This window comes from Chionomys nivalis, chromosome 11, assembly GCF_950005125.1.
Source record: "Chionomys nivalis chromosome 11, mChiNiv1.1, whole genome shotgun sequence".
Classification (NCBI taxonomy): Eukaryota; Metazoa; Chordata; class Mammalia; order Rodentia; family Cricetidae; genus Chionomys; species Chionomys nivalis.
Window position 1 is genome coordinate 44,139,698 of NC_080096.1, and position 12,687 is coordinate 44,152,384.

At 41.4% G+C, this 12,687-nt stretch overlaps 1 protein-coding gene across 1 annotated transcript in view; it reads right to left on the reverse strand.

Annotated features, from left to right (window-relative positions):
- Positions 1 to 1,683: 1,683 nt before the first annotated feature.
- The window catches only part of Oma1 (OMA1 zinc metallopeptidase), a 52,053-nt gene continuing 41,049 nt past the window's right edge, over positions 1,684 to 12,687 (reverse strand). The window contains exon 9 of the mRNA XM_057784600.1: positions 1,684 to 2,121. Coding sequence (XP_057640583.1) covers positions 1,912 to 2,121 — 210 coding nt within the window. The 3' untranslated portion in view covers positions 1,684 to 1,911. The remainder of the gene's footprint in view (positions 2,122 to 12,687) is intronic.

The window sequence follows — 12,687 nt, forward strand, 5'->3', positions numbered from 1 at the left end:
GGACCTGCTCTGCCACTCTCCCTTACCCCGAGTTTCTCATGAAGACTGACCGAAGGATCTAAGAAGACTCAGAAAACCATCCTGCAGACAACACGGTGGTTTTATAGGTGTATGATGTTCACCTATATCGAAGCAAACAGATATCGAGAATGCAATTTGTTCCTTGTCCTTTTATAGCTTGGCCTTTGGTACGTGAGAGTTGAGCAAATGAACAAACTGGTAACCAGAGATATAATTTTTGTTCCTTCTGGGTAGGAGACACTGGGTACATTATTAAGCCTCTCCAAGCCCATTTATAAACATAAAATGAAAATAAAACTTGCCTCATATGATTGTGTAATAACTGAAATAAAAAGGCTCTGCTCAGGGGCTAGAGAGAAGCCTCCATAGGTAAGAACACTTCCTGCCCCTTCAGAGGACCCAGGTTCAGTTCTCAGAACCCATGCCAGGTGCTCATCACTACCTGCAACCCCAGTTCTAGGATCTGACACCCTTTCTGGCCTCCTTGGTCATCACATGTACTTGTGTGTGTATGTACTATGTATGTATGTATGTATGTATGTATGTATGTATGTATGTATGTGTATATAACACACACACACACTTACTTAAGGAAAAATAAAACAGATCTTTTAAGGACTCAGCTCCTAGAGAGCAGTTACTCTCTATATAAAGAATTTTATTTTACTTCCAGTTCTCCAGCAAAGCACCATTTAATATGTGTTGTGGTTTGAAAGGAAATGGCCCCTAAGGGTTGGCATTATTAAGAGGTGTGGCCTTATTAGAGGAAGTGTGTCACTATCAGGGCAGGCTTTGAGGTGCCTTGCCCAAGCTTCTGTCGGTGTGACACTCAGACCACTTCCTGTTGACTACAAGATGTGGAACTCTCAGCAACTCCAGCACCACGTCTGCCTGCACACCTCCATGTCCCACCATGATGATAATGGGCAGAACATCAGAACTGAAGGCTGCCACCTCAATTAAATGTTTTTCTTTATAAGAGTTGCTGTAGTCATGTCTCTTCACAGCAACAGAAAGCCTCACTAAGACAATGTGTTTCAAGAAAACCATTCCTTTAAAAGAAAGCCTAAGGCTACCAACCTGGCAGCATAAATAAAACTGCCAGATAACTCATGTTTTCATATCGACTTCCATTCCCATACAACATGGTTACCAACTTCTGGATTCACCAGGGATGCTCCTGGAGCACATTCCCCCATGTCTTTCCACAGCACCTGGCCATCAGCCAGCAAGAAGAATGAAGGTAACGCTCACTCCTGCCTCTCTAGGCACTGACCTCAGGGAGAAGACAGTAGTGTCCTCTGGGAACCTTCAAATCCCCACATCATCACAGCATGAAGACCCCCTTTCCCCATACTACACGGCTTACTAGGTCACCTGAACCTCAAACAGCCCTTCCTGTGCCTCTGAACAGAATGGCGTCTAACATCCATCTGGAGGTATTTCCTTTGGGAGTTACTCCCTTCTCCACACACCCCAACACCCAGTGCAGTCCATCATCCTCAGACTACCAGTTACCCATTTCATAACCACCCAGACTCCAAAACCCGCTGCAGGCTGAGCAGGAAGATTTTTAAAATAATTACCACACTCAGAGTATGCATTCACTAGGGGCCCAACTTCCAAATCTAAAGCGGATATGGATGACAGTAAGATGCATAATATAAATTTATTCTGTGACATTTTCCTCATTGTAAGTATTTTAAAATAGATTAAAATACATTGATATTTCATGAAAGATACAAATCTAGAAAAATTCCGATATCTGTAATATCCATGGCTTGACCATGAAATCCATTTCTTGTTCATTGAGAACATCATTTCTAAGAGTGGCACGAAAATGATGTGGATTGCTGTCTTCTTCACACCCCAAGTCTCATGCATTTTAGTTCAGCCTGTTCTTTTCTCAACCATGTACGTCAGTGGTATCTGCTCCTGCTTCTGAACAGGGGCAGCATCCGGTTTCTGTTTCTTAACAGTGATGTTGAGGTCCTCTTTCTCTGAGTCTTCAAGAAAATGCTTCATGGTAAGCTGGAAGAGCAGCCGAGGGTCTGGTCCAGAGAGGGGTGGGCAATTACAGACCTCCCGAAGTTTGATAGCCTACGAGGAAGAATACAATGCAGTTCCTCACATGGTCTGCACAAGACAACCAAAAGTAAAAGAACATGTCTGCGTGTTTACATAGACGTCAACTCAAGTATAACACGTGAAGAAGAACCACAGGTAAGTCTGTCATCGCTCTCCATGATCTGATCCAGTGACCATCATTTTCAAGGCAGCAGTTGTCTGTGTAACAACAGTCACAGTGCGAGCTAACAAGTCTCGGAGAGAGCAAACAGCTTGATCACCCTTAGCAGATACTGAGAATAACGCCGTATTAACAAGGCTCTGAAACTTCTATAAGAGACTGTTTACAACACAAAAAAAATAATAGAGCATCCATGACTGAACCCACTGAAGAAAAACAGCAACAACAAAGTTGCTCACAGCTGTGACCTTCCAGGATGGCATAGATGCTAATGACAGAGACGGAGCAGAAAATCAAACTCACAACAGTTTTTAACTCTAGGGAGAATAAAATGTTGTGGGGAAAGGAAGAGTAATTATAACGCACTGTGTAACTCGGTTGTAACTGATGTTTATAGTTGAAAATACCAAATCTTGAATCAACCCAAATCACAATTTAATCATTTGGGAAAGAAGAGAGCAGCATGTGTGTGCATGTGTGGGGCCCGCCAGGAGTGAAAAGAAAGCTAGATCTAGTTCTCTGCAGTGGGGAATAAATAGAAGGCTTAAAAGTGGAACATTAGGGAACAGCAACAGAAGCATGCATTTACATACGCTGGGAAAACCCAAAACAGCGTGTGACTGCATAGAGTCACTATCAAACAGAGGGCAGTCTCAGAGTGCTACTGCACACAACCAGCCCCCCAAATGACCTAACTCTGTGGAGGACAAGGAGAAAGAAAGATAAACAGGCATGGAACGTTTAATGGCAGAGGGAAAAAACCTTGTATTCTATAGGTTGGATGTATACCACACCACATGCCCAAAGCTATGGGATGCACAGAACCATGGATAAAGTGGGCGTGGAAGGGGATGCCTATAACTGCATCACTTAGGAGGGAGACTCAGAAAGATCAGAATTCCAGGGTTATCTTCAGCTACAGAATATGTTTGAAGCCAGCCTGAGATACATGAGACCTTGTCTCGAATAATTCTTTTATATATATAAAATTTCACAAACATTTAAAAAAATCTATTCCTTTTCTTAAAAAGTAAAGTTGGCTTAGAAATAAAAAGGCTGAAATGTTTGCTTTTGTCTAGTATGCTTTTATGCTAATGAATTTTGTACCACATGCTTCTTTGAATGGCCTTTGTACTAAGTATATGCACTTTGGGAATGTTTGATCTCTTTCCTTAACTGCTAGAAAAACTATTCTTGATAAGATGTCCTATTACTGTTTCCTTGCATGTGGACTGTTGCATTCTACTTCTTCTCAAGAAAAATTAGATTATATATCATATATATATATATAAATTCTTTTTAATAGAAAGATTTACTTAATATATTGATAAAATATTTTCTAGATTTTTGGCTTTCTTTCTATATATTCTATTACATTTCAATGTGCTAACATCTTTTTTCTCTTATAAATTCAAATCTGTCATAGTAAATAAATCTTGATATTTCTTCAAAAGTGAGAATTTTTCCCATGTGCACGTAGAATATGCCTTTCACTGCCTTTATTTTCTGTTCAAATCTATGTATTGCATATTACATGCACTTCATAAATGCAGGCTAGACTTTAAACTATGAATAATCATTTTAATAAATCCTGTAAAAATATTATGGAGAGTCTACAATGTATAAGAAAATGGAAAGATAATCCAATAACTAGAAAATATAGTTCCGAGAATCCTGAGGAAGACTGAAGGTATGCATGAAAGCAAGCCACCCTAAAGATTCCACAGGTCTTGCTCTGCGCAGTAATTTACAAATATTATCTAAGTTTCTGTCTTAAGGCAAACCACTTTTTATTAGGAAAGTGTCAAGAGGTGAGGAGGGGAAAGGAGGCAGGGCCTTACCACAGATACACGGGTGAGGGGAAAGGAGGCAGGGCCTTACCACAGACACACGGGTGAGGGGAAAGGAGGCAGGGCCTTACCACAGACACACGGGTGAGGGGAAAGGAGGCAGGGCCTTACCACAGACACATGGGTTCATAAAACATACCTTTGAAGGGTCTGCTAACCTAACAATGTATGGAGACAGGCAAAGGTTAGGTTTTTCTCTAAGCAAGGTCACTTGGTCAGAATTGAGGCAAAGACTCCTAAGCACACTGCTAATTCGACATCCCCAGTTCTGTGAGCATCTTTTTCTCACTGATAACTATGATTTCCTACAGCTAATATCATCTAAGCATTGAAAGCATTATTCATTTCTACTGCAGAATGTCCTGTTTTTGTCTGTTGTTTTCTATTGTTATATAGCCTAGGTCACTTAAGTATTCACTAGGTATCTCAGAAGCTGTGTAGTCACCGGAGAGACCACAGAGAACAGGGGCCACATGGTAGAAAGCAATCAACAGGAAATAAGAACATTCTAGTTTGAGAAGGGAGAATGTCTGCACGGGAGATGGGCTATTTGATACTGAGGGAACAGAAAAAGCTCCTTTGGGAAGGTGACGTCTGGAACAGAGAAATCCACAAGGGGGGGGGGGGTTCCATAAGGAGGAAACAAGCCTGGTGAAACGACTAGAACCAAGGAAGACTGTGGAGCAAGACAGGCAGTGATCGGAAGACTGCGGACTGAGCTGGAGAGTTCTCTCATCATTACATAAACTAGAGTCACCTGGGAAGAGGGAACCTCAACTGAGGCATGGCATCCATCCAATTAGCCTATGGGTGTGTATGTGGGGCACTTTCTTAACTAATGATTGACATGGGAAGGTCCAGCCCACTGTGGACAGAACCATTCCTGGATTATATAAGCAAGCAAGCTGAATGAGCCATAATAAGCCAGTAAGCAGCGTTCCCCTGAAGTCTCTGTTTCAATCCCTGACCCTAGCCAGGTTCCTGCCTTGGCTCCTTTCAGTGATGGCTGTGACCTGTAGCCTAAATAAAACCATCCGGCCCGCAAACTCGTTTTGGCCAATGTTTCATCACAGCAACAGAAAGTAACTAGAACAGGGTAGATTCTCATTTTAAGTTACATGAGAAAACTCTGGAAAGTTCTAGGGAAGAAAACAACATGTAAAAGACAATTCTCGTTGTACATTGCAAATAGGCCATTAATGGAAAAAATGAACTTGGGAGAGAGGTTCAGGAACTAGGAGATGATGGTGACTTGTTCTAAGTAGTGGCCATGGTGAGGGTCTACGGAGATTCCTAATGCACACTGGAGGAAATCCAAAGACTGTTGTGGACAGGATGCAGAAGAATAGGAAAGAGAGAAATCAAAGTCAGGACTGCATTTCAGCCTTCATGTGTCTTCAAGATGCCACCTATGGATGTGAGGATAATTTGGTTGCTTGTGATAAATAATACTTATGATATACACTGACTTGTTTGCTAATTAATGATCCCAACTCATAAATTTTAAAAGACATTTTAATCAAATTGCTGAAACAAAACCATTTGTGCTCATAAAATGAGACAGATAGTTGATGTCCCTTTTTATATTTTGATGCTAGAATTAATAAGCCACTAAGTAATTGTTCTCTGCACTTGTGGACAAAGTCGCCACAGTAAATCCCCATTATGGCTCAGAGCCCTTGTCTTGGTTAATTTGCTGTGACTATATAGGTTTCTAAAATAAATTTTATTTGACTTACTGACACCTTACTTCTTTCCAACATTAGCCTAAGGAGGTTCATTCTAGCTTCCTGCCATTCTTATACTTAGCTGCGTCTACCGTGACAGCCCATACCGAAACATACACATACACACAACACCATATAAGCATACAAACAACACCGCATAAACATAAACATACACATACACACAACACCATATAAGCATACACACAACACCGCATAAACATAAACATACACATACACACAACACCACACAGTTTTTGAAACCAAGCTTCATGTCTATATATACATTCTAATTACTTCTGATTTTAACCTGAGCTACTACTAACTAATATCATTTGGCTAAAATGCCTCACCAAATATTTGCCCTGTTTCTGTTATTTTAACATTAATAATAATGAAAATTATATGTGTCTATGGAAATAGAAGCAAACTATGTCTGGTAAGAAGCCACTGTTTATTGCCCTATTGTAAAGCTGTTTTATAACTAGTTGTATTTCTGTTGACTATGCTCTTATTTATCAGCCCCACAATGGCTGAAGGATGGCTAGAGTAGTGGGAGGAGAAAGGGAGGCAGAGGGGAAGGGAGAGACAAAGGATGGATGGATCCTTTCCTGAGACTTAGAGGTCTACCGACAAAAGGAAGACAGATACAGGCGTCAGGTCAAAACCCGAGTCTGCCGGAGGGAACCATTTTCTGAACCCTAACAACACCTTGCAGATTTGAGAAATGCCTGAGTAAACAGCTGTTTCTTTGGACCTGCACAGTCCAATGAATTCACAGAATTTATGGCCACTCCGTTTGGAGTCAGCTCCCAACTCTTGGATTAGATAAAAACCCAGGCTCAATTCCCTCAGAATTCCAGCTGGGCTAGCAGAGCCTGTGCTCGTCGTCCGCAAGACTACACAGAGGCTTGGGTTTGCGTGCTTACATCTCACACAAGACTTTTTACATTATGGTTGCTAAATTCTCCTTTCCACTCGTTGTGACATTTTACCATGTTCCTCATTAATTAATGAGTTAAATAAATCTAAGGTATGTTCACTAAATATTTATACAAATCAGAGTTACACATCAAAATATTTATCTTTCAAATCATTTTTTACAAACAATGGAAATTGAAGTCTGACTTATTTTTTTAAATGGTCAAAAGTTATGAGGTAAGTGAGAACTTCCAGTAAATAAACTAAACTAAAAGGCTGCGTTGAAGTAGGTAGGCTGCTCTCAGGGGTCATAAGTAAGGCTAAGGTTTCTGAACAAAACTCTTTAGCCAACCCCTCCTACCAGAATGATGAAATCCTAGCCAGGCAGTGTAGTATAGGCCTAGAACCCCAGCACTCATAATGGAGAGCTGGAAAAACTGCTTCAAGTTCAAGGTCAGCCCCAGCTACAGAATGAAGCTCCAAAAACAAAGCAAACACAGAAGAGGAAGTCTTGTTATCTGTCCCAACACAGATGAATTTGAAGGCACAGTGTGATCTCACGTGGGGAACTGGAGAGCATGGTGACCACCAGAGCAGAGAAGAGATGGGGAGATGCTGGTCAGGGACAATATTTCAGTGGGGTGAAAGGAGGAAGTTCTGGGTACCACTGTGTAGCAGACGGCACAACCAGTAACAGTATATACGGCCACGATGTGGACATGAGCTGTCACCCTCCAAAGCTGTGAGGTGAAGGATCTGCTTGTTAGCTTGACCTGACACTCCGTGATGTGTACAAACATCATGCATCTTGTTATATCCCATAAAAACATTTCAAAAGGTTAAAAAGGCATGAGCAATGAGCGCACAAGTACTTTGTTTTTTAAAGGTTCTGGCTACATTTATTTCCAGTAACAACTGAAGTATGAACCAGCTGCTGGCATACACTGGGATCTTTCTACATAGTCCACATCAAGTAAGACGGAAATTATTTATACATAACATATAAATGGTAACTAAGTGAAAGGAGAAAGGAGAAAAACTAATGCCAGAATGGCTTTGTGATTAGATTAAAAGAGCCCACGGGAAACAGAAAGCAAGATATTTCGGGGGCCACCTCCATTTTAAACACACACCATTACTCCTTCTTGTCTTAGCCTTCAAAGTAATCTTTTCTAACAGTCCATTCACTTAGTCATAATGTTGTTTCTTAAAGTTTTAGACAACGTTAGTGCCAGGCTTCCTGGCTTCTTAGGATTCAGAGGCCGATTCAATTACAGTAGCTGCTGCTTGCTTCCTCAACACTCTCCACGTCAGACAAAATGAGATTCAGCAAGGTGGAGCAGTGTATGTTTTTACACATGGCCAACAATGACATTTCATGGTAATTCTAAACACTTACATTCTGTGCTCATGAGATGCACAATATTAATGATTTATTCATTTGTTTTATCCAATTACAAATGCATAAGAATGATTTACACATGAGTTCAAATTCCCAGCTGCCTGAAAGTTTAAAGGATTAAAAATAAAATGAGGTTAAAATGAATGCATTTACAGCCTGCTACCAAGTGATTCTCGTGCCTAGAGATGGAATGTTGTTTACAATTAAAATACTTAGAAACAAATCCTATTCAAATTATGATTATAATTATATAACCTTAACAGCGATTCCAAATTAAATGTTTTCTAGTTCTTCTATGATTGCCCACCCCGTCACCCTCATGAAGAGCGATGGCAGCGAGAAAGAAAACCAGCAGGAACACAGAGAAAACAAACCTGAAAGATTTGATTTTAAAATAAACCTTTCAACAAAATTTCTGTTATTCACACTGATCATATTTTATACTTAAATAAGGTATTTCTTTCAAAGACAAATTATGATGTACATAAACTCAAAGTCTAAACGGCGTAACTGTAATTCTGAAGCTCACGCTATGAAACATCAACAGGTTGACATAACATCTGTTCTGCAGTTTTTCACCCAAGTTGTTATGGTAACCAAAATATGTGGAATATGTTTCCTAAATCTAACTGATTATTTCAAGTAAATAAAATTATATCATATCAGCTAACCAACAACAAATAATATTATTACTACAAACCTATATTTATCACTTTCATATACTAGTGGATCACATGATTAACTAAGCATTTATACATGTTGTTTTCCCCTCAGAATTCACATTAAAAAAATAGTAAGTACATTTTCCCTTTCAATTTGATGGTGCTATCTTGACTCAAAATAAGAAGCCAGTATGGTGGCACTTGCCTTTAACGCCAGCACTGGGGAGGGAGGAAGGTGGATCTCTGAGTTTGAGGCCAGCCTGATCTACATAGCAAGTTCCAAGATACCAGGACTACATAGAGAGATCCTAGATCAAAAACCAAACAAAACAAGGAAGGGAATAGTTTGTTCTCTGAACAATATGATGTCAAATTCCTCCAGAATAAAGCGAGTGGACAAGTCAGGACATCGTGTCTCCAGTCTCTGTTCAGGCCCTCCATTAAGATCTTACCTTGGAGCAAATTCGGAGCCCTCACTGGGACCACTTACTCTAGCCATCTCACTTTAGTTCGTTTGTTAAACCAATGAGCATGTGTGTGTGCAGTGTGTGCATGTGTGCACGTGTATGTGTGTGTACGTGTGTGTTCGTGAATGCAGACAGAGGGACTTGTCTGGAAGACAAAGGGCATTCCCAGTGTTGACCCTCACCTTATTTAAAAAGGGCCTCTTCTAGTTCAGTGCTGAGTACAGCAGAGTAGCTGGCCCGAGTTTCTGGGGATTCTCCTGTCTCTGCCTCCAAATCACTGGAGCAGTGCTGGCACTGCAGACTATGCTCAGCTTTGCACAGGTTCTGGGGTCCAGTCCCACAGTTTCATTCTTCCATGGCCAACAGCTGACCCACTGAACCATCTCTCCAACCCTAGATACTCCATTTTCACTGCTTTTCCAACAACCCGCCCATTCTGCTCACATATTAGCTGCCCACCAGAAACTCCTATTTCAGTATGTACATAGTTAGTTGGGAAGAGAGGCTACAAGAAGGTAATTAAGGATAAATTAGGCTATAAGTACAGGATCCTCACCCAACAGGACTAGAGTCTTTACAAAGAGAGACTCCAGACAGCCTCATCTCTCACATCTCCTCTGCTGTCCAACTCCCTCACTAGAGACTGGGCTTGATGAGGGTGAGGGTGGATGAGGGTGAGGATGAGGGTGGGTGAGGGTGAGGGTGGATGAGGGTGAGGGTGAGGATGAGGGTGGGTGAGGGTGGGTGATGGTGAGGGTGAGGGTGGATGAGGGTGAGGGTGGGTGAGGGTGGATGAGGGTGAGGGTAGATGAGGGTGAGGGTGGGTGAGGGTGAGGGTGGATGAGGGTGAGGATGGATGAGGGTGAAGGTGAGGGTGGATGAGGGTGAGGATTGATGAGGGTGAGGGTGGGTGAGGGTGAAGGTGGGTGAGGGTGAGGGTAGATGAGGGTGAGGTGGATGAGGGTGAGGGTGGATGAGGGTGAGGGTGGATGAGAGTGAGGGTAGATGAGGGTGAGGGTGGATGAGGGTGAGGGTAGAGGAGGATGCGGGTGAGGGTGGATGAGGGTGAACATGTCTATGCTATTCCTATCACTTACAAGACCTACAGCATAGTTAATCAAGACCAAAGTCATAGTTATTCAACATCAATATCAACATAGTGATTCAAATTCAACATTTAATATATCTTTAATGTTGATAAATTATATCAAGAAATAATATATTTCATAATGGCATTCTAAGAATCTGATAAAATAGATATAATCCTTAGCACTTGAAATTAAATGTTAAAGTCATGAAAATTTATGCTCCCATCACAGAACCACAAGGTCTTGCTCTCTTGGTTTTTTCCCCAAACATCTGAATCACAACTGGTTCTGTCCTCTCTCTGAGGAAGCACAGACGACATCTACTGTGAATAACCCATCCTTCACCTTGTTCTCTACTCAGTTCCTAAGTTGAACTTAAAGATTTCACCAGTTCTACTAGCTCTGCAGGGCGCCACTGAAAACACTGTGTCTGCTGCAAACTGTTTTGAGCACCAGTGCCCTGGACCTTAGAAATGTGTCTGACTATCCAAATGTCAGGGGACAGAAGCCTTACTAAAATTCAACCCTGTACACATTTTAGAAAAATAATCCCAAGAAAATAAGAATGTAGTCTTGCCAGGTAGTGATGGCACACACCTTCAGTTCCAGCACTTGGGAGGCAGAGGTAGGTGGATCTCTGTGAGTTGGAGGCCAGCCTGGTCTACAGAGCTAGTTCCAGGACAGCCAAGGCTGTTACACAATAAAACTCTGTCTCAAAAAAAAAAAAAAAAAAAAAAAAAAAAAAAAAAAAAAAAGAATGTAGTCTTTAGTGGTGTGCAGGAACACATCTTCCATACATGGCTGCTTTCTTCCATTATAGAAGCAGACATAGGAGAGCAGCCCATTCCAATCTTTATGATTGTGTGTTCTAATTAACAGTATACCCTTGTACTAACTATCATTCTCGCTTCAACCACTGAATTATTCCCAATGTTGTAGTAGAGTTTTATTGCTTTCAAATTGAATTTAATCACTTGGGGGAAAAATATAAGAAATTTACCTGCAGTTTTCAAATTAAATTTCTGTACTGGGGTGGTTTATTTTTAGGAAAAAAAAAAAGATCTCCCCTGCTTTCCTTCTTCACTGGCTCCCAAATAACATTTGTTTCTCCAGCCATGTTCCCTGTGCTCTCTAATCAACTCCTTCCTGTTTCACAGACCTCCCTAAAACACATCTTTTTTTACCTGTCTTAAGATCCTCAGGGATTTGATGGAATGACAGCTTCAGAATTTAGGGTAGGCTTCAAATCACAGCTGGCTGGTAGAATCTGTTATCTAGTTTTAACAAGCCACACAGTTTAGAATTAAACTGAGTTAAAATGAAAAGAACTTGTGTGTGTCGTGACTTTAGAGACAAGTAACAACCTCCCCAGGGCCTCTAACATCTGGGGTCTTCGCTGGCCCTCAGTATGAACAATTACGGGTGAAACACATATACTACCCAGTTTAGGTGAGCCATACTACAGATTACATCAGGTAAGCTTCACTACTATTTTTGCTATGTTTTTCCTTCATGTTAAGGATCTAAACAAGATTTGATTCAGATAAAAGGTGCTAATCAACCAATGTTTGTGCCTCTCAGACTTCACATGCTGAAATCCTAATACCCAGGTGATAGCCTTATAAAATGAGGCCTTTGAAGTGTGATCAGAGTGTAAAGGTCAATCTCAATGGGATCAGTGCCTCATTAAAAGATGTTCTATTCCTAGCGTAGTGACCCATGCCTACAGTCCCAACAGTGGGGAAACTGACATAGGAAGAGCTCAAGTTCAAGAACACCTTCTTTGAAGCACATGGTTTGCTCCAGAGTGAGGGCTCTGACTTAAAATACAATGATAAATAAACAAAGGATGGATGGATGGATGGATGGATGGATGGATGGATGGATGGATGGGTGGGTGGGTGGGTGGGTGGGTGGGTGGGTGGGTGGATGGGTGGATGGAGGGATGGACGGACGGACGGATCAATGGATGGATGGATGGATGGATGGATGGATGGATGGATGGATGGACAGATAGACAAACTGACTCCAAAGCCTACGCTTCCTACTTCACCATGTAAGGTTATACTAGGAGACAGCCATCTATCAAGTGGAAACTGGATCCTTACAAGACATCAATCTTGATCTAAGATTTCCCAGTTTCTGAAGTTACAAACAAATCCCCACTGTTTCTAAGCCACACAGAGATGGAAGTGTAGCTCAGTTGGTAGAGTTCCTGCACAGCATGTGTGAAGCCTGTGCTGGATCCCAGGACTGGACAAACCAGGTGGAGCAGCACAGGGGCTACACTCAGCACTCTGAGTT